The sequence below is a fragment of the Caenorhabditis briggsae genome (assembly GCF_000004555.2).
Source record: "Caenorhabditis briggsae complete genome, chrX, whole genome shotgun sequence".
NCBI lineage: Eukaryota > Metazoa > Nematoda > Chromadorea > Rhabditida > Rhabditidae > Caenorhabditis > Caenorhabditis briggsae.
The window spans coordinates 2,376,575-2,397,622 of NC_013491.2; the positions used below are offsets into that span (position 1 = coordinate 2,376,575).

General features: G+C 36.7%; 5 protein-coding genes and 2 non-coding genes across 7 annotated transcripts in view; 4 read left to right on the top strand and 3 right to left on the bottom strand.

Moving 5' to 3' along the window:
• CBG16068 overlaps window positions 1–678 on the top strand; it is a gene marked incomplete at both ends in the record, with an annotated part of 1,809 nt that extends 1,131 nt beyond the window's left edge. The window contains 3 exons of the mRNA XM_045238889.1: window positions 150–351; window positions 403–525; window positions 577–678. Coding sequence (XP_045095922.1) covers window positions 150–351; window positions 403–525; window positions 577–678 — 427 coding nt within the window. The remainder of the gene's footprint in view (window positions 1–149; window positions 352–402; window positions 526–576) is intronic.
• A 3,334-nt stretch (window positions 679–4,012) lies between these two features.
• Window positions 4,013–4,084, bottom strand: CBG28819. The gene has a single exon. It is a non-coding gene (tRNA).
• A 935-nt stretch (window positions 4,085–5,019) lies between these two features.
• CBG16067 lies at window positions 5,020–7,999 on the top strand (the record flags this gene model as incomplete). The annotated part of the gene is made up of 5 exons (XM_045238890.1): window positions 5,020–5,127; window positions 5,255–5,396; window positions 5,444–5,581; window positions 5,638–5,821; window positions 7,888–7,999. 5 exons carry the CDS (start codon window positions 5,020–5,022, stop codon window positions 7,997–7,999), a joined length of 684 nt encoding a protein of 227 aa, XP_045095923.1.
• Window positions 8,000–9,491: 1,492 nt separating this feature from the next.
• On the top strand, window positions 9,492–9,840 carry CBG16066 (the record flags this gene model as incomplete). The annotated part of the gene is made up of 2 exons (XM_002643389.1): window positions 9,492–9,552; window positions 9,599–9,840. 2 exons carry the CDS (start codon window positions 9,492–9,494, stop codon window positions 9,838–9,840), a joined length of 303 nt encoding a protein of 100 aa, XP_002643435.1.
• Window positions 9,841–12,725: 2,885 nt separating this feature from the next.
• Window positions 12,726–14,733, bottom strand: CBG16064 (the record flags this gene model as incomplete). Its single annotated transcript, XM_002643388.1, has 3 exons — window positions 12,726–12,818; window positions 13,788–13,895; window positions 14,044–14,733. 3 exons carry the CDS (start codon window positions 14,731–14,733, stop codon window positions 12,726–12,728), a joined length of 891 nt encoding a protein of 296 aa, XP_002643434.1.
• Window positions 14,734–15,489: 756 nt separating this feature from the next.
• CBG16063 lies at window positions 15,490–16,893 on the top strand (the record flags this gene model as incomplete). The annotated part of the gene is made up of 3 exons (XM_002643387.1): window positions 15,490–15,531; window positions 15,622–15,798; window positions 16,768–16,893. The coding sequence occupies 3 exons, from the start codon at window positions 15,490–15,492 to the stop codon at window positions 16,891–16,893; spliced, it is 345 nt and encodes a 114-aa protein (XP_002643433.1).
• Window positions 16,894–18,638: 1,745 nt separating this feature from the next.
• CBG29011 lies at window positions 18,639–18,710 on the bottom strand. The gene has a single exon. It is a non-coding gene (tRNA).
• Between the last annotated feature and the right edge of the window lie 2,338 nt (window positions 18,711–21,048).

Sequence of the window (21,048 nt, forward strand, 5' to 3'; positions counted from 1 at the left end):
CAGCGGTTTTTCCTGACAACATTAATTTCAGGCTCCACAATCTAGAGCTCCACAGTCTCAGGTATTCGTCATGACCGGTGCCCAAACCGAATCTTCGTATCAGCAGTAAGTTGGTGATCAATTTTCAAAATTTAAACCTATTGTATTAGATGTTTCTCTGCCGAAATGTGTGACTGCGGATACATGAATGAGGCCGAGATTGTCACGGAAGACCATATTCCTCAGAATATAGCCCAAAAACTTCATACCGTAATGAACGAAACACTTGCGACTCCCGGAATATTTGGGAGCCATCAGAAAGTCTACATGACCATTATGTCAACTGGTTTTGAAATTAAAATTCGAAGAACTGTGAGTTTATTCATTTGAAATACACCTGAATTTCTTTATATTGTGTTTTAGACAACAAAAGTGGAATTCGGAAAACTTGTCGTAGTTTACTTGCATGGTGCAGCCGATGTGCTTGGAATAGGCTTTTACCATAACAACAGCAAAGAGAGAATGAAGTTCACAATATTGAAAATGGTGTGTTTCATTGCTGTTTATCAGTTCCTAATAATATTGTTTTTTTTTCAGAACAGCACAGAGGAAAAGAAAGGAATCGCTGTAGCTCTACTGAGGTGCTGCGCTCGTAAATATGTAGGAAACCCAACGGATTTTGAAACATTCTTTTTTTAAATTTCATTCTTATATTTGGAAAACTATTTCGGTCTCTAATTGTAATCGCGATCTCTAATTTCAATTTCGATCTCAAACAATAAATTTTTTTTTCAAAAACTTTTTTTCGCTGCGTTACACAGAAACCGTTTCAGCAAAAGTGCAGCTTTCAATTTCTAGATTTATTGAATTTCAGAAATAAAACCGAAACTTTCTAAGTTGACCAAGGTCATCGAACCGTCATTTTTGTACGAATACACAAGTTCAAAGACACTATAATGAACAGTTTCTATCTTTTGGAACTTGTTTCGGCGAATTTCTTCCTATCTAAAAGATAAGAAGAAGAGAAAACGCACAAAAAAAAACAAAAAAGTTGCGTACACTGTGTAATACATGTACCCATAGTCTATCATCAATTGGAAAAAAAAGTAATTCACGTGTTCGTCACAAAGGGTAGCGGTTCAGCAGGAATAATCACTTTTTATAGATCAGTTGATATTTTTTGAATGGGTTATTCAAATTCAGAAGAATGCTCTCCCCTGTACTTTTAAAAAAGTTCTTCATTTTGATTTCGATGCTCTTGTTTTTCGGACACTTTTTCCCGGAAATTTTGTTGAAAACCAGCCTTCTATTTGCCCCTCCTTTGGCGCTTTTCAGCATTTTCAATTGTTCGTCTCCACTCCACACTTTTCGATTTTTCTTTCTCACACTGTAGATCATCTACGCCCTCCCTCTCCTCTCCTGGTGTGGAACTAATGGCGCAGCTGTGTGCGTGCGCGGCTATTGTGCTGAAGGCCGCGGGTTCGGTTTTGGTGGCGGCCTCAAAAGATGACAGCGTGACTTCAGGAAGGACAGACGCGCCTAGCGTTTTATATATAAGGAAGATTTCGAATCAAAGTTGAAAATCTGCCAATCTCAGTAAGTTTCGTATTGAACAACTCTTCGTGAAAATTTCTGAATTTTGTATTTATACTTTTTTAGAATCGTACTGAATCGTACTGCCACAAATTTTATTGGAACCATTTATTCCACCAAACTCTTCTAAGAAGAAAAATCAATAATCAACCAATAAAATGTTGGGGATATTATGACAATAACTTTATCAATTGTCATACTTCCGTCTTCTTTTATAGGAACCGAGATAGAATGGCTTAAAGTTGAAAGGTCATCATATTAGATTGTTTATGGTAGTTATCATTTTCAGAATACTGTGATATCAAAATATGGAAAGTTTCCAGTATTTTGAATTTGTGATTCAACCAATAATGAAAATTAACTGTCTTCGGAAATTTGCGAAAAAAAAACCGGAAGTTTTGCAGATTACATTGTTCTGCTTGCAAGATACCCTATATGATTCATTCACCCGAACAAAGAGAATCTTCCTCTAGACAAGAAAACACGAATTCATAAATTTTCTGAAAATAATAATTATTATTGTTCAAGAACCCATCGTCAGCTGGTGTAGCATTTACATATTCATCGTGTCTATCTTCTCTTCCAAATCCGACCACGGCTAATAATTTATGACTGAAAACCCAAAATTCAGAGATGAACATTAGAGAGATACCGACGGAGACTTCATCATCAACATCATCAAAATATTTCAATTACTTAACTACTAAAAGCACAAGTCGTCTGCTTCAAGTTTTCGATCAACAACTCTGGACCACCCCCTACTTTTCAAGACTCGCTATGAAAGTGTCTGAAAGTGGTTTTTGAAGGAATAACAAGTGCAATTGTCTTCTATAATCTTTGGTGAAGAAGCTGAGGAAATGGTGTTCGTTGCCAAAAATCATCTAATGATTATTCTATTCGAGATGCTTACCAAAACCTTTGCCTCGATTACCAACTTTTTCAGTCAAACCACTATATTCTGTTTACATCTTCTCCGAGTCCTCCGTGCAAAGGTGAGCATTTTTCAAATAATCCTTATGTTTTCAGAGCTCTGCAAAAAATGTTGAAATCAATTCCAAATTCAAAGTTAAACGTCGAATCTCAAATCACATTAAAACACAAACGACATCTGGCTGTCATGTCAATTTTGGCTATTTTCTTCCGACTTTCTATCCCCCAACGTTCTATTTTCTTACTTCTTTTTTTTTTGCTATTTTTTTCGCTGGAAAATGAGAGAAGAAGAAAAAAGAAGGAACAGATAAAACACTTTTTTACGACGTTTCGTAGTCCTCCCAAATTAGTTCGACTGTCCGTCACACGAACCCTATATACGTATATACGTACCCATGATTTTATGTCCCCCCCCCCCACATTGCTCATCCCTCAAATTTCAATTGGGACAACTCATTTTGTGGAGTTGGGGAGACCTCAGCTGGGAGAGACAACTTTGTGCTCCTCCGCGTTCTTCTGATTGACTCAGATTGATGGGTCCAATTCCCATGTTTTTCTGCCAAATTCACTTCATTTTTCTGCTTGTGTACTTTTCTTTGTTTTCAGTTGCCTAGACAGTTTTTGAGAAAACTTTCTCAATTTTCCAGGAATTTTCTGGGAGCTTGAAATGATCCTAAGCCTGAAATTGATGTTTTATGGCGAAAATATGAAATAAGGTCTAGATCTCTTGAATTATATTTTTATTTGTCTGTCTATTCCAGACGGTTAACAAAATTCCAAATTTTTGGGAATTCTCCATTCCTGAACTTCTCATTCTCACTTTTCTCAGTTTCTCAGTTTAGGTCCTTTTTCCTCTTTTTCTTTTAGAATCCATCCCGATTACTTACTTTGCGGCTAGCCACTTTTTTCCTGCTACCCGTTCAAATTTTTTCTCCTATTTCTATTTTTTTTCTGTTCTTTAGCATTAGTCAGATCTTAAAAAAGTGCGGAGTTTAGCACAAAAACTAATCATATTAATGCAAACCGAATTACTGGGGTGGCACGTATTCATAAGAATAAAAATGTAGGCGTTTTCAATAAAATGTCATTGTCACATCCAGGAAGTCTATATTCTGTGTTTTCATTCCAATTTCTTTTTTTTTCCCTTTCGTCTTGTGAGAAATTAAATGTCTCTATCTATTTCACTAGTCTATACAAATCCAAATAAGGTAACAAATTCAGAAATTTTGAATGAAAGAAAATCAAATTGGATTAGACAGATATGACGTGTGCTTATTTTCTAATTTGGTCGATCGGCTAGTTTTTTTTTTCAATTTTTCTAGGACTTCTTTTTTGGAAGGGTCTCTGGTGCTCTAAAACAGGAACGCATTTTTTCAAACTTAGCTTATCAGATTTGAACATTTTTGAATATAATTTTTTAAACCCAAAATTTCCTTGAAAACTCAATTGCCTCATTCTCTAAAAACAAATCTAGCTTAAAATTACTCTAGAAAAAAATTTAAAAAATTTCTGGAGGTATGGGGAATTGAACCCCAGCCCTCTCCCATGCTAAGGGAGCGCTCTACCACTGAGCTATACCCCCGCACGACTAGAGAGAAGCGAAGCATGTACACATGTTGCCGACTGGCGCTAGTAGTGGAGGGAGAGAAGGAGGGAGAATAAACATGTTGCATAGTGTTTGGCGCCGAGTACACACAACATGCCGCGAGGATAGGAAAAACGGGTTGGCTAGAGAAAGGCTTTTGAGTTTGAAAGTGAGATAATAACAATAATGTTTTGCTAAATATTTTTTGAATGTCTTCAAGATTGGACTGAGATTCATTTGGAATTTTTAGATTTTGAGATTTTAAGCTAATTCGCTTTGGAAGTTTTTCAGAGTCTGACCTTTTCAATTGTTCCGGTTTTATGATGTTTTTTCTTTTAAAGATTTTGCAACTCAAAAGTCCTAGAAATTGGAAATTCTGAGATTTTCAGAATTTTCGTATTTACATTTTTGAAATTCTCAGCTTCTGAAAAATTGGGAATCTGAGATTTTGAGGTTCTGAGATTCTGAGATTCTGAGGTTCTGAGATTCTGAGATTCTGAAATTTTCAATTTTTCAGATTCTCAGATTTTTTGGTTTCGATGTTTTGCTACTTCAAAATATTGAAAAAATGGGATTATGATATTTTGAGAGTCCCGACATACTAAATTCCGAACAGAAATAATTGGAGCCTAGTATATCGTAAACACTCTAATCGACCCCATATTTGCACTTCGAGCTTAGTTATCTCAATTTCTGTAAGACATATCAAAAATATGACTACCAATGAAATGTGTGTCGTGATATCACCAACATTTTATCAGTTGACACATTGTTTGTATCTCTTACAGAAATCGAGATAATCAAGCTTTTAGTGGAAGTATAGTATGGTATTCTATTGCATTTATCGTTTTACTAGGAAGATTACAAAACCTTGATACTTTCTCAGTCAAATGCTTTATTTATCGTCTTTTTTCCCAAATCCGCAATTCCAGATGAGCATCGCCCACGAAAAAGAACTCCACATCAATGAAAATGGTGTCTATCCAGTTGTCAAAAAACTCCCCTCCCCGTTATGCTGCTTTAAAGTCATGCACATCAGGGTAAGCTGATTTTGAGCTTTTTGCTTCTGAAAATCCTGAAGTCTAAGTTTTTCAAATAGTCAGATTCTTAGATTTCTCACTTTTGACAATTTGCAAGTGACTAGAAATTGAAAAACTTATTTTTCAGACCGGAACCCTGTGGATTGCCTACTGCGAAATTATGTGGATAGTATCTCAATGTTCGTTTTGGACAGCAGAAAGTATAGTTCGTGAGGCCTTTCCTCCATATGTTATAATTGCCGGATTCACCTTTACTTGCATTCAATTAGGTACGAGAAATGATGGATAGGTATAATTAAATTCTTGGTTCTTCCAGTTTTGGTGTTTTTCCTGATCCAAGGAGTCCGGACGTTCCGACTAGCATACATCGAAGTCTACATGATAGGTGTTTGTTGTAGAATGTTCATGTTCCTGTCGTTTTTCTTGACGCTGTTATTCTTTTTTATCATAGCAGGTAAGATTTTACATTAGAATCAACAAATAAGGCAAAAAAAAAATCAAAAATTCCAGATGACAACGACGAAGAAAACTCGGATCAATTTTTCCACCGCTTCCTGATCATAAAAATGATATTCACGTGCGTCTACACACTTCTGAAGGCGTACGCTTTGTACACCGCCTACCGGTGTTACTCATACATTGCGAAAACGCGACGCGCTATTGTGCATCTCACAATTTTCGAAGATCCTGGCAGGTAGGGCGTGTTTTTTGTATCAAGTATTACTATTTCCTCGAAAAACTACATCATTTGGTTTCTTGAAATTCTCTGTCCTCACGTCAAGGGATAAAACTATAAAAATCATTTTCTCACCTAAAAATATATTTATTTGCTATCCTCAAATCGGTTTATTTTCGTTTAGAGCATTTTTCGGATGAGTGAGCTTCACCTGGGATAAACCTTGATTAGAGGGATGATCAGACACCAAATGAAGAGTATACTTGGTTACGTACCTAGGTGTGTAGACGTGAATTATTTAAAACCTACTCAAATGCGGTCAGCAAGTTTTCGGCCTTGCAAAGAAGATTTTCAGAATTTTTATGGAAGTATATATTGGTCAAAATTCAGTGACAGTCTTGCCAAAATGAAATTACGTCTTATTTTTTTGTTTTCAAGACGTTGAAAATATTTTAGACATTGATTTTGACCATTTTCAAAACTCTGGAGCTTGGCTATCAAGTTTCCGATCACTTTGAAAGTTTTGGAGTGCCTAATACAGACGTAGATTAAAAACTTTGCATTCAGTATTTTTAGATTATTCCTAGTTTTTTAGCTATTTGCCTCTTTTAGACTGTTTTCGTCCTGAAAACCTGAAAAAAACAGGTGTCTTTCAGAAATCCGGTACATGGAATTGAGTTTAAAAATGATATTTTTTTTCAAAAATTTCTCTTAAATGAACGGTGAGCTATATATTTGAGATAGTAGTTATACATTATGACATGAAAGGAATCGGATGGGTCATTTTTTGCCATCAATATCTAAGAAAAAGCGAGAGGACACTTCGGTTACTTCCCTTGTCAGCTGAAAAACTAGGAATGTTCAGATAATTATGTTATTGCAAAGTGTTCAATCTAGGTCTGTCTTATACCCTCCAAAATATTCAAAGTGATCAGAAACTTGATAGCCGAGCTCTATGCTTTTGAAAATGGTCAAAATGCCTGAAAATCAACAGAACGTTGCGTGTTTCTATCAACGCTACAGTATATTAGCCATATTTGTCACTGTGAACCGGCTCGGCAATTGATAAACTCGAATTTCGGAATTTTCGAAGATTATTACAAGTGATGTCAATTCTTGACCCTTCCTAGTATGTCTATATCCCCCAAAATCCTATCATATAATCTTTGTAAGTTCTTCGAAATGTTGACTTGTCTGATTTCATTTTTATTTTTCTTTTCAAAAAAAAACCTTTTTAGACAGAACTTAACGTTATTATTGTTATTATTAACATTTCCGGATTTCAAAGCCCATAGAAATGCACTTGCATCTTTTTTGTCTAAGATCGTAGAAAATCCTTTTTGTAATCCTTCCTCTCCGACTATTTTGGTCACAACTATTCGTAAAACGGATGATCATAACTTTCCCATAGAAAATCGAGACATACAATTCTTCTCTATTTTCTTGTGAATCACGGTCGGTAATCTTTCTCGTTTGATCCGTCATTTCAGCGTATTGTCAGCTTGTTGTTTTTCCGGATATTATTTCCGGCGTCTCAATCTTCAAAAATATTTCCTGACGAAGGAGAAATGAACAGAGCTCAATTGGCATAAAGCTTCATATTTAAATGACACAATGCCAATTGCAGAGGAAACGCCGGCTCGAATGTCTGGGGTGTATAATGTTATACAACTTTTATAAGATGAAGGGTATTCCACCTTTTGTGTGTTTTCCGGGAAACCAGAAAAACATTGAACTTCTGGTTGATCTAGTTCATTTCCATTGTTTTCCACCTGTCTAATCTTTCAAAATCGTGTAGTTCTTTTCCTGAAACATGCAAGTTTTAAATAAACCTTCGAAGTCATATAACGCAAGTTGTTTCTTGAAACGTCATTTATTTCTTTTGTCGAACTCCAGCTCATTGTTCTAGAGACACCGTCATAAAATGCGTGGTCCCTTTCTTCTTCCTATACCTACACCATCATTCCGATTCTCACATTCTTTAGGTGTCCCCATATTGAGGTAATTGGAGTAGGAAGAAGTCAACAAGAAACACATTTCCTTGTTTCACTCTCCTCCTTTTTTCAAAAAAATGTTGTTTCTAGAGACGTCTCCGTTGAAAAATCATTAGACTGGATTCAACGGACCCTTGACGTAACAGCGAGGGTGAATAGGAGGTTAATTGGTAGGGTGAATAGGGTTGCGAACGTGGATTAGGGGAATTCTTTCGGAGAGGTTCAGAGTTTATTTGGTGGCTGGAACGAGTTGCTCAGATTTTTTCTGTATAATTGTACGCTGTAAATTTTTTAAAGCTTCAGTATTTCTGGAAAACACTAAACTCCTGAAAATCTAGGTTTAAAATAGCTTAAAATATTACTTCAAAATCTAAAAATATTTTGGAATAATTTTTCCAGATTATTATTAAAATCTGCTTTGGAAATTTGCCAAACGTTAAAAACTAGAATTTTGTAATTGTCAATATTCTTGCCGAATTCCAAAAAAGCGCTAAAATTGCAAAAATTGAAATAAGTGTTGTGAAACTTTTGACCCGTTTACTTCGCTTCATTGTATTTGTAGAAGTAAGTTGTCAACAACAAAATTGAAGATCTATTTTTGTATAATAGACTGTAGAATTTTCAAACCAATCAAAAAATTCTGGATTGCTTTTTTAGGGCTTCAAAGTTGTCTAGTTTTCACTTTAAAAAAACGAAATATGTTTAATTTTCGCCTGGTACTGTAAATCATACCGATGATTGAAACTTTTCTAGCTACTCATTTTTTTTCAATAATCAATGATTCTCACTTCCGACACCTCCCTCAACCCTACCTTTTCTCCTTCTGTCTAGTTTCAACAGAATCAATTCTCCAAATCCCCAATCTACGTCCATCATTAGATTTTCGCAGGGTGACACCGATAAAATTTCAAAGTCATAGATCACGCGTCTGTTAGTCTCCCCAGTGAGTTAATTAGGCATCCGAATAACGATTTCACAGCTCCAAAAACCCGGTAAACAGCTCCGAATAAGTATAAAAAGAGTTTGGTTGTATAGCAATGATCATTCTCACAATTTTCTCGGTCAACTTCCACTTGATACTTTTTAGGAAGCAAATTTCTGAAATTTGAGCTTAAAAACAAGAACAAGACCAGGATCAGACGTGTTCTTTTAGCAACGTTCTAAGGCCAGGCTCATCCGTCTTGGCCGTCATTGAGGAATGCCCCCGTAATTTGAGTGATAACGCTTTTTAGAAGATATAACACCAAAGCATATAAATAACCAAATAAAACGTGAATTTCTCAATTTTCATATTTTTGTCTCTCGTCTCTTCCTTATGCCTTCCTTATATCTTCCTCTTCCTCATGCTGGGGACAAATGTCCATTCATTTGGAACAGTTTTCAGTTGTTATTTCTGTTTGTATTAGCATCCAGACGAGTGTTTTGTCCTACTCTTCATTACTATTCATATGTCATTGACTGGAGGATCTTCCTCCTTGTTCTCTGGAAAGAAAACACACATACACTCATTCATTCATTTCACGCATCTTAATTCTAGAGCTATTGTCTTCCTTTTTATCCGAATCCGATTCTGAAATCATTTGTCTGGCCAACTTTTGAATATCTATAACTCTCAGAGCAGTCAGAAAAGCAGTCTGATTCCATTAAAATTATTATTTTAATTTTTTTCAGTGACCCCAACAATCATTTCAGTCATGTGCAACGTCTCGGTAACAGTCATAATTCTCTTCGCACTATGCTTCCATCAAGCCATGAGTGAGTTTATGAGACTTACTACCGTAATCCCAGTTCTCCATTCCAGGTGCCGGCTTTATGGATGCCGAGTCGGCGATCCAAGTGCCACGTCGGAGCGCCGAGATGTACTGGGTAAACCGTGCCATGCCAAACAAGTACCGGAAATACCGCACCTACAGTAGGAGAAGTGTCTCACGGTGGAAACGCATTTATCCGCTTCCAGGTGCTCTTCAGTCAATGGCGCCCGAGGATAAGAAGCGCTACAGTCAACAGCTGAAACTTCGTCTAGCCCAACTCACCCAGCACTGATCTACAACGCAGCTCCTGCTCCATATCGTAATCCCTCATGATTTTCAATAATACCGATCGTCTAAAAATGATATTTTTCTGTCTGTCTGTCTCTCTCTCTCTCTCTCTCTCTAACTTTTGGGCTCCACATAAAATATAAAACATTGTCTTCAATCGCTTTTCTCTGAACACAAAATCTCATCACCACCGCCTGTTTCTCATGAAAAAATTTAAAATTATGTGGTTTCAAGCTGCATCGTTCAATATAATGTGATGTGGTTTTCTATCTTGTCGAATAAAAAATGTTTGTTTGCTTCATATAATCTTTTTTCGAGCCGCTTTTTTCTTTTCAGGCCTCTTTCTGATTTTTTAATGAACAATTTATTCTTCCTCTAGATGTCCAAAATTGAGCCCTTCTCTGAGCAATCACGTTCTAATCTGGTTTTTGCTCCTCAAGCTGATGGTTTCAATGATGAAGTGCTCGAAAGTGCAACAGATGTCGTTATTGAATTCAAATATTCTGAGCAAAAGATAGAAGTTGATGACTCAAAATTTTCTTACACTTCTTCAACTCTCTTGTTGCGGATTTCAAAAGAGACAATTACTAAAAAGCCTGATATGGGAGAAAATTCTGGAACCTCTACATTGAGCAGTTCCACTCCGCGAACACCTCTGACACCGTCAGGAAGAGTAAAAAGCGTTTCTAAAACTACAAAAACAACCATATTTAGGATCAACTTCGCTCCATGATAGTTTTCCTCAACGAGAGCAATCGTGTTCTGGTAAAAACCACTGAATGATCGTTTTGTGTTCGACCCTCATCAAGTTTTCAGCTCAAAATTCGTCAACGGTTCTCGTTGAGTGCGTCGACACGCTGCGACGTCATTCAATGTCGAATTCAGATGCATTTGCAAGCCTTGTTTGGAGAGTTTCGCAGTAATGATGAGCAGAAATTTAAAGTTAGTTGAATGGGGAACGAGGAAGGGGTAGAATTGATTGGGGGCCAAGAGTCTAACTGTAAACGATCTAATACTTCTCAACCATTTAATCTTACAAGAACCCATTTCAGATCATGGAGGTTCCTGTTTTTTTAGTTTTGTGCTTTTTCTCAGCATTGCAGCCATTTGATTTAGAGTTCATACATTCTAGTTTTTGCATCTTGATGAAAATCGGAACAGTTACAGGTACCCAAGCACCTGGATTTTAAATTACGGCAGTCTGAATATTTTATCAATGGAAAACCGCTTTTGTAGTACATAGTCTATACTTTCAGAATATTCAAATAAGAAGCTACGAACATCTTCATTTTACCTACTCTAGTATAGAGCCTTCTAGACTCTCTAGTATAAAGCGCCACCCTGTGTTTCAACTTCGAGCTCAGTTATTTCGGTTGCAACTAGAGTTATCAAAAATATGTGAATTGATAATTAAAAATATTTTCTATTCCTCACAAATCGAGATAATTGAGCTTAAAATGTAAATTGAAACTATACTGGAACAGTTACTGTAACCCAAAAAAGAAGCTTTTAAAACTAGCGTGGTGTAAATTCTGAATTGTTTCAGATGGATGACTTAAAAGTAAGGAACATCTTTATTTGGCCTAATAAATGCTCTACATGAACGTTGAGCTCAATTATCTTAATTTCTACAAGAGCTGTCTAGAATATGTCAACTGATGAAATGTTTGTCATAATGTTCGCTACATTTTAACAGTTGACACATTTTTGATATCTCTGATAGGAACCGAGATAGAGCTCAAAATAGGGTTGTTATTAGAGCGTTCACGGTGGTTGATTGTAATTAGCTAACTAGGGGTCCTGGCCTTGTCAAAGAAAACTGAAAATACCTGAACCACTAAAAATAATTTTAAAACTTCAATATTAATTTGTTTGAATTTTCGATTCAAACTAGAATATGGTGTTTCAATGAGTTCACTTGAAAATGCGATACAACACTTTTTCAGGAAATGATACCCCAGAACCGCGAAACCTTCCTCACCATATGGGACCACCTTGCTCAATTAATCGTTGAATCCTGTTACCAATCACCATAATTTTTGTATCCCCCGGTTCTCTAAGATTTCTAATTGTCGTCATCTGTTTTTAAACCCAAATACAATGATTGAAGTCTCTCTATTTTTATCCAGTATCTTAAATACCTATTCTAATCACTTGCTACAATCCCACTGCTCTGTCCAAAAACATCAGAATCCTTGGATTTTTGTTCCTAGAAATTTTCCCACCCCAGCCCTCCTCAAATATCACACTTCTCAATCATTTATTTTGTGTGTCCCATTTTGTGTGTCCCTTTCCATTCAAGCTCACCTATTCTTGTCAAATGAAGTTCAAACTATCCATCGAGCGAGTTTTCCATATCCAAGGTGCGTTTTTATTTTCAACTAAAGACATAATTCGTTCAATTACAATAAGAAAAGGGGTTCGAGAGATGCGATCACAAAAATCAATTCAGTTTTGGAACTTACATTCAGGAACGTGTCGAAAGGCAAGGGAATTATAAAATCTAGGCAAATGAGTCAGATTTGGGGAAACTTTTCAAGTTCAATAAAATTGTAACCGAGGGTGAGTGGGGAGTATTCTAAAACACAAAATCACGATTCAGAAAAAATCAGTTGGGGTACTAGGTTCACTGGAAAATTCAAATAGTGATATCGCATTATCTTCAGAAAACAAAAAGCTGGATGAGAGATTCAGAGAATGGGGTCCAATGATGGGATGGATCTATGGTACATGTATCTGACAGAATAGTGATATCAAATTCAAAAATTAGGTTTTGTGGCAAAAAGTACAATAGCAAATGGTAGAGAAGCGGTGGATAGATGGAAAATAAAAGCGCGGCTTTCTATAGGGATGTTAGGGCTGTACAGAAGTTAGAGTAGGGGATGGCGTTTAGGAGGAGATGCTGACCATCGAGCGGCGGTTGAGAGTGTGGATCAGCTCACGATGATAGTCGATGCGCTCCGCGAACAATGGTCCGAACACCTGGAAAACGAGTATTTGAATTTTCAAAGCTTCAGAATTCACGGTGCGTAGATGATATCAGTCTTCAAGACTCTCCAAATTTTCTTATAATCCTAAGGCCATTCAAACTTAATTTTCTGTGTGGATTATTTTTAATTTCACAGGCTCTTTTACTTGGGGCTTTTTTCTAGGTTTTCAATAACCAGGTTATCATCGAAAACTAGCAAAAATCCAGTAAAATAGGAAAATGAAGCCATTTCCAGGTTATGGTTGTTACTGTGTTTTTCTGATAGAAGCCTACCAAAACCGTCAAATTTGAGGTCAATTATCTTCGTTCCTGTGAAAGATATCAAAAATGTGTCCAGTCATAAAATGTTGGTGATATTATGACTTACAATTTATCAGTTGACTAGTTTTCGATATCTTTCCTATGAATCGAGATAAGTGAGTTCGAAGTTTACAGTCTTTTGTGCCTTTTTGGTGGGCTTCTATGAGAGGAAATACGGTATATACCGTAAACAATTTAATAGAACGCCACGCAAACCGTTCACTTTGAGCCTATATATCTCACTTCTTTTGAAAGGTTTCAAAAAGTTGTCAACTAATGAAATGTTTATCATGATATCAGCAATACTCAGTTAGTTAATCATTTTTTGATTTCTTTCACAGAAATTGAGATACATGGGCTTAAATTTGGGTGGCGTTTTATTAGAGTGTTTACGGTATGTTTTAATTTAGGAAGTAGTTAACCCAGTTTTTTCGAAATAGTTATAGATAATTTTAGAGAAACTTCCAATTCTATTTTCGCATAACACTCCAACTTCAGAATGTCAATTTTTTGTACTTAAAGATATTCCCACGTTTTTTTGAATCTAAAAGGATTCTAAAAGAAGAAAGAGATTTTTGAGAAGAAAAATTATCATGATTATGTCTGGCATCCCTGTCTGGGTCAAATTTGCTGATAAAACCTCAAATCATCTAGATTCTCACCTGGAATTGCTCATGAGTAGTAATCTCATTGAGACGAGTCTTGAAGTCGATGACTTGCTTTCCAAGAAGATTGAGATAGGTTGGTGTCTCCTTGTTTTGCAAAATAGCCTGGAAAAAAACGGAAATTAGCTATTTTTTAGAAACCTCGGCGTTTCCGGAGATCTTTTTTCTTATTGTTCAATCTCCTACCATACTCCCCTCCCGAACCCCCTCCCCAATTTCCTTATTCTTTTTTTTCATTCGTTTCCCTTCTCACCCTAGCATCCAAGGTCCAGTCGGCCATTTGAGAGAAGTACTCGAGTTGATTCTTCTCCGCCAACGACAATGGTGTCAGACGATTGTTCTTAGCAGCCTCCACCATTGCGTCGTAGTGATGACGGTGTGGATGGAGGAGCATTTGATCGTTGAGCTGCTTTCGGAGGCTTCTGAGCATGTCCAATTGAATGTAAGACCTGTATTTGACTTGTTGTTCGTGGTAGTGAATGAGTCCTTGGATTTGTTGAAGTTGTTGGCACTGCTGAAGAGGTTCCATATCTGGAAGCGTTGGCTTTCCATTGACAATCGTCATGGCTTCTGGACGACATGGTAGACCATTATTGCCTAGTTTTGGAGTAGAGAGTTGTTGAAGAGTTTGGAGAACTTCAATCGGCATGAAATCTTCAACTTTTGGCTGTTTCTGTGGTGGACTGTCTGGTGTCTCGTTCAGGCTGAACCGTTTTCGCCTTGGAGCTTCTTCCTCTTTATTCACCTCGTTCCCGTTTTCTTCGATCTTTGCTACCTCGGGTTTCTCGTTTTTCTCGACATCCTCCGAGCCTACTGGTTCTTGCTTGCTCTCCTTGGCAGCTTCTTCAATCAACATCTTTTCTAGATCCTTGGCATCCTCTTCCTTCTGCTCCGCCATCGCCTTCTCAACGACGCTATTCATTATCGAATCGATGGAATCCATGTTGTTCTGTAAACAATGTATGTATATTGTGTTGAAGATAAACTCAGAAGAGAACGAGAACAAGAAGAAAGACACAGGACAGAATCCCCTATAGATAGTGCATGCCATTATACCTATACAAATTTTTGTATTATTCTCCCAGTCTCAGGAGTTCAGGTGCTGGGCACCGACTTCCAGACACTCTTTTGTCTCTAGCTAGACTAATTTTTCATATATCCTCTACGTTTTCAGAGCTCTTCTCAAGAGCCTCCACTTATGACATGTACTGTTACCTAGGTTTCCAACACTCCTCCCACTTTTTGCGAGCCTTTAAATGAATTTTTCTGCACTGAGCTCTTATAAACTTTCAGCTTCTACAGTGCTACCTCCCCACTCCTATTAGATGTTCTGTCTAAAATTTTGCATGAGGAGAAATGGTAAGCGAAACAAAAAAACTGAAAAGGGCTATCAAAAATATGAACTCTCTTTTTTGCGGGGTGTTCATATGTCCCTCCCTATCACCTCACATAACAATTCTATCCTATTTCTCATCGATAAAAAAAACGAAATGCATATGTGTGTGTGTCGGGTGTTTCGTTTTTGGTTGTTCCCCCCATTTCTCCTGTCTAGAAAAAGGAAAAGTAACGATTTTAAGCATAAATTATAAAAACTAAAGTCTTAATCAGATTTAGAACACCCTGTCTAGTTCTGTAAGCGTTTTGAACTGAAACATCACTAGTTTCAGACTCCAACGCCTCGGCCTGTAGCACTGACGGAATGTACGAGCCATCTCGACAAGTGTTGGACTATCGCCATATTGTAAGTCTATCAGTTATCAGTTAGTTATCAGTTGTTTATCGGTTATCTATTGATTCTATCAGCTACAGTATCCAGACTATCGATTTTCAGGAGCAAATCAACACTATCGTTTTCCATCTCCGTGAGCTGTCTCGTCTGGTGACCACCCAGATCGGAGTGATCCCAAATACGGTAGTCGGCCAGCTTCGCAGCCTCAATCAGCGTATCATGGACAATATTGAGCTCATCGAGGGAGATATGGCTCGCAATGAGCGGGCACCATTTGAGGTGAGATGTTGGTAAAAAGGCGAGATGAGAGCAAATGAAGATTTCAAAGATATAATTATGAAATTTCCGAGTGTTGCTAGGGGCACTAGGTTGAGAGCGTGATGAAATTTTAGAAGAGGAAAGGGTAGTTTTACATAGTGTGTGAGAATTGCACCTATTTTAACTCTGTAATTTTTTGAAAAATCGGGGAATTACCTTAAACTCAAACCTCTCCTGAAACCTAGAAGCTAAACTACCGTATTCTCTCTGATAGAAGCCTACCGAACCAACAACTTTGAGCTCAATTATCTCGACTCCTGTTAAAGATATGAACAATTTGTCACCTGATAAACTGTTAGTAATTTTATGATAATCAATTTATCAGTTGACAATTTTCTCATAATTCTGACAGGTACTGAGATGAATCATCTCAAAGTTTAATTATAGAGTGACGTTTTATTGGAGTATTACGGTAGGTCAAAAATTCCTTTTTTGATGTTTGGGTCAATATCTCAAAAATTTATTTCAGAAACATTTAAAAACTTGAACCCAACTGAAATTCAGAAGCTAAACTACCGTATTCCGTCTAACAGTAGTCAGCTCAAACCAGCAATTATGAGCTATATAAAACCCTGTCAACTGATAAAATATTGTTAATTTTATGATCAATAATTATTAGTTGACACAAACTTCTGATATCTTTCACAAAAATTGAGATAATGTCGCTTGAAGTTGATGATTTGGGTGTGCTACTATTAAAGCAATTACAGTACCTTTAATCTCTCTAAAAGTTCCCAAAATAGTTTTGACCGATTCATAGACTACCCTAAAACCTGTTCTAGAGGGCCTCTAAAATTGAAGTGCCTGTAAGTGCTCCCTCTAATTAAAGAGCTTCTCTAATTCAGAAGTCCCCTTAGGGATCTCACAAAAATAGAATAAATAGGGCGACCCTCCTAATACAGGTTATACGGTAACTAAACCATATTCCAGGCCAAACTCGAGTATTATCATACGGAATATCAGGAGATGCTAGTTCTCTACCAGGAGCTCATGGCCATTCTCTACAACATTCCACCACCACCACCACCACCATCTGCCGAATCACAACAGGAATAAGTTCCATAAGTTTTTTTTCTTATCAGCCTCTGCTTAACCATCAATTTTTGTACTCTAAATTATTTTGTTTGTACTAGAGAGTGAGTGATTTTTACAGTAATCCGGTCAAAAATTAAGTAAAATCAACCCATTTTTTCAAAAAAAAAAACCAAAATTTTCCTATTTTTTGATAATCTCTCGCTATGCAAAAAAATGTTTGCAATGATTTTAGCTTGAGTATATATTCAAAACTTGTATTCAAAACTTAACAATAGACTCATATTGAATGTATTCAAGCTTTTGATTCATGTTTCAATATACGTTTTTTTCTCTTTTTTGTATTTTTCAATTTCCTAGCTACTCCATAATTAATTTCCACATGATTCTTACTGTAGACGTTTCTGCCTAATAATTAATTTGTATGAGTTCGTTTGTATGAAATGTAGCGGCAATTTCGGGAGGGATTACTGTAATTAGCCTTGCGTAGCCTTACAAATGAGATTATGCGCAATGAGATTAAAAAAAGAGGAAGTAACATAAAACAAAGGTTGCGAACGGCTATCTCGGAAAAGATGATGATGACTAAATAATATAAAGTGAAAGAAAAAGAGTGTTGTGTGTGTATATGCCGGAGGCAGCTGCCGTTGGTGTTGGCCGTCGGGTTGGGGCCACACAACACGACTCGCCCGTTGCGAGCGGGGGCAAGAAATAGGGGAAAAAGGAATAAAAAGACACAAACAACGGGGCCGAGTAGAAGAGGAGAAGAGAGAGAAGAGAGAGAGAGTAGAGGAGGAAGACCAACCTCCGGACGAGCGCGAACGATTTGGGAAAAATGAGCGGAAACAAGAAGAACAACAGTGCTGTGTGTATGGGTATGCGGCCTCCGCGGCAGTCAGGCGGACTACGACACGGTCGAGGAAATAGGTGTGGAAAAGGAATGGGGGAGAGTAGGAGTAAGACGGACTGTCATGCAAGAGACACAGAGTCAAAACAGTTTTTGTGGAGGAGAGTTTGATCATCGGCCACACCGTTCGATGTGCTCTCTCTGTGCCTCTCGTGATTGATTGATTGATTTGGTTTTTAAAGGTCAGGTGACCAAAAAAGTGTGAATACCAATGTGAATAAGACGTTGAGTGGGAAAATAAGATGTGAATGTACAGTAGAACGGTCAACACAGTAATTGATCTATTACAGTAATATTCTAAGGGTGCGGTAGAACAGAAACGTTGGTGGTCGTGGCCAAAGAGCCTACAAAGTCACGGTAACCTGAAATTATCCTTTATTCCCAAGAAAAATTTGTACAATAAACATTTTCTGAAACAGACGGAAAATCAGAAATAAAAAATCCGAAAAAAAGCATTCAGGTTACGGTAGTTTTTCTTCACTGTACGTATTGGCTCGTACCACTATAAAAGTTGTCAATTTTAAATTCTAAAATGGGGCCAACGAACTCAAGATAATACTGTAGATGAACTCTTACGATTACTGTAGATGAATTCCTAGGAATACTGTAGAAGAATTAGTAGGCTTAATTATTAGGATAGGATTACAATAGATGAATTCTCACGATTACTGTACATGAATTCTTAGGAACACTAGAGCTGAATTCTTAGGAACACTGTAGATAAATTTTCAGGAATAGTGTAAACGAATTCTTAGGATTACTGTACGTGAGTTCTTAAGATTACTCTAAATGAATTCTCAGGATTACTGTAGTTGAAAATCAATTGTGACCTAGCACTAAAAAACAAAAACAAAAAGATTTCTGGAGGTATGGGGAATTGAACCCCAGCCCTCTCCCATGCTAAGGGAGCGCTCTACCACTGAGCTATACCCCCGCACACCGTGACTAGGGCAAACGGCAAAGACAAATGTTGCGTTTCATTTCTTTCTTGCCAGCCGACTGCAAACCTGTTTTCGCGTCTTCCGTGCGGCATCATCGGAAATTGTTTTCGCTTCCTACTCATTTTCTCACTTATTATTTCGTTTACTTAGTATATATGAAGGAAAAATCCAATTTCCTTTTTGCTTCTAAACTAAAATTATAGCCAAACACAGTCCACCAGGTATACAACGAAAAAAAAACTGTTGACAATAAACTGAAAAGAATATGAAGACAGTCTTCAATAGACGAGGAATATGAATCATAATGTTGTACACAATGGAGACTGAGTGATAAAAAATCAAAACAAAATGTTACGAAACACAAAAACTCTTCTTTTTTGGCACATTTGACATTCAGAAGACGAAGAAGTCTAGTAGTTTTTTAAACAAAATAAAGGAAAAGTTACATCATTCTTTGTCATCTCTATATTAAAAAACTGACGAGGTCATGAAATTGATCTTAGAATTCGTAAAAATGAGCAATGAACACTAGTTCTTGAAACAAAAGTGTAATGATGAAATGTGCAGATAACACGACTATGCGTTGCGCCAGCAAGGGTCACTCGGCAGCTGCTGGCGCCCTTGTTCCGACCTCGATCACTTCCAAGAAACATTAATATTTTGGAAAATGACCGAAACGGTTCGTCCGAGTTTATTAGGGGAATCATGTCCAGACATAAGAGTCACGAAAACCAAAAAAACCGATTTTTCGACATATCCAACCTCCACCAACCTCCCAGCAGTAATTATACTGTTATGGCCGTGCCCCGTCAAAGGACACACACAATGGACAATTTATGTTTATGGAAAGTGACATCACACTTTGGTAACCTCGTGAGATATTCACAACAGATTCAAATTTCAAATGGTAGTATTATTGTGATCTTTGATCTTTTAGGGGACAGTTACATCAGTTGCATCATCCAGCCAAATTTAATAAATTTTAATCGAGAAAGGCTAGCTTCTAATTTCTAATAAAAAAGTAATGTTCGTTGAAAGAGTAAAAAAAAGTTAAAGTCTACTGAACAAAAAAGAGCTTCAATTTTATAGTTGACGGCTGTCTTACGAAAATTCATCCAAATAAAATGAACTACCGTAAACACTCCGATAGACTGCCAGCCAACCTTTCGAGTTTGAGCCCAGATATCTCGATTTCTGTATAAGATATCAAGAAGTAGTCAACTGACAAAAGGTTGATTATGATATCAAAAACATTTTGTCTGTTTACATCTTTTTAATAGCATTCACAGAAACCGAGATATATGGATTCAGAGCTGAACGTTTGGTGGGCACTCAAATAGTGTCTACAGTAGTTCAGAGTCATAACACTATCAACGGGCCTATCTTGTTTTGATGGATTTTGACAAAAAAGTTGTCAACTACAAAACTAAAGTTCTATTTTAGTTTAGTATACCTTGAAACTTTCAGACGAATTGAAAAATTCTGAACAACTTTTTTAGGACTTCGAAGTTAACACTTTTTAACTGGGAACGGGTGAAATTTATGAACTTTTGTACTGTGGATTTTTGGAAATGTACCTAATTAGGGTTTAGCTGAAACTGAAAATACAGTCATTCATTACAGATTCTAAAGAAACGCTTGTATTTCGGCAGGACTTGTCATGCTATAATTAGAAACAATTATTTTGAAACTAAAAACCAAAATATATTAAATTAGCAAAATTCCTGATTGTATCTTTATCATTATTCGAAAGTACAAAAAACTCATACTCAATAATGCAAGTCCCAGTTGGCAAGAGTTCTTGACTACACATGAATACCAGAAAGATTTGTTGATCAAAAATCAGAAAAGACAGTGGAAAGGGAGATGCCAAAATTATATTTTACATCTCACTAAGATTGAAATCTCTGAAACCTAAAAAACTGAAAGTCTAGATACTAAATAACTTAAAATCTAGATACAAAAACAACGCGCGTTCAAAGCATATGCTGAATTTCTAAACCTACAGTAATCTCTTCTCTCCCAAAAACGTTATTTTAAAAAGCCCTTTAATATTACTTTTTGAAGTGAAAAATACTGAAAAAATTTATTTTTTTGGAAGCGAACATTCAGTTAGATGTGCGTGATATGCGTCACTAAAAACACCCCGAGAAAACGAAAAAAAAAATGAAAACGAGGATCGAATTTCTTTTTCCTCCTTCTTTTTTCCCCTTTTTACTTGTCCAGAAGAGACAAACAAGAACTTAAAGTTTCTCTGAAATTTTTCAAAAATATCTAGAAAATTTGGAGAATTCAGGTACCGACTAGAATGTGCCCTTGAAGTACTTTTTT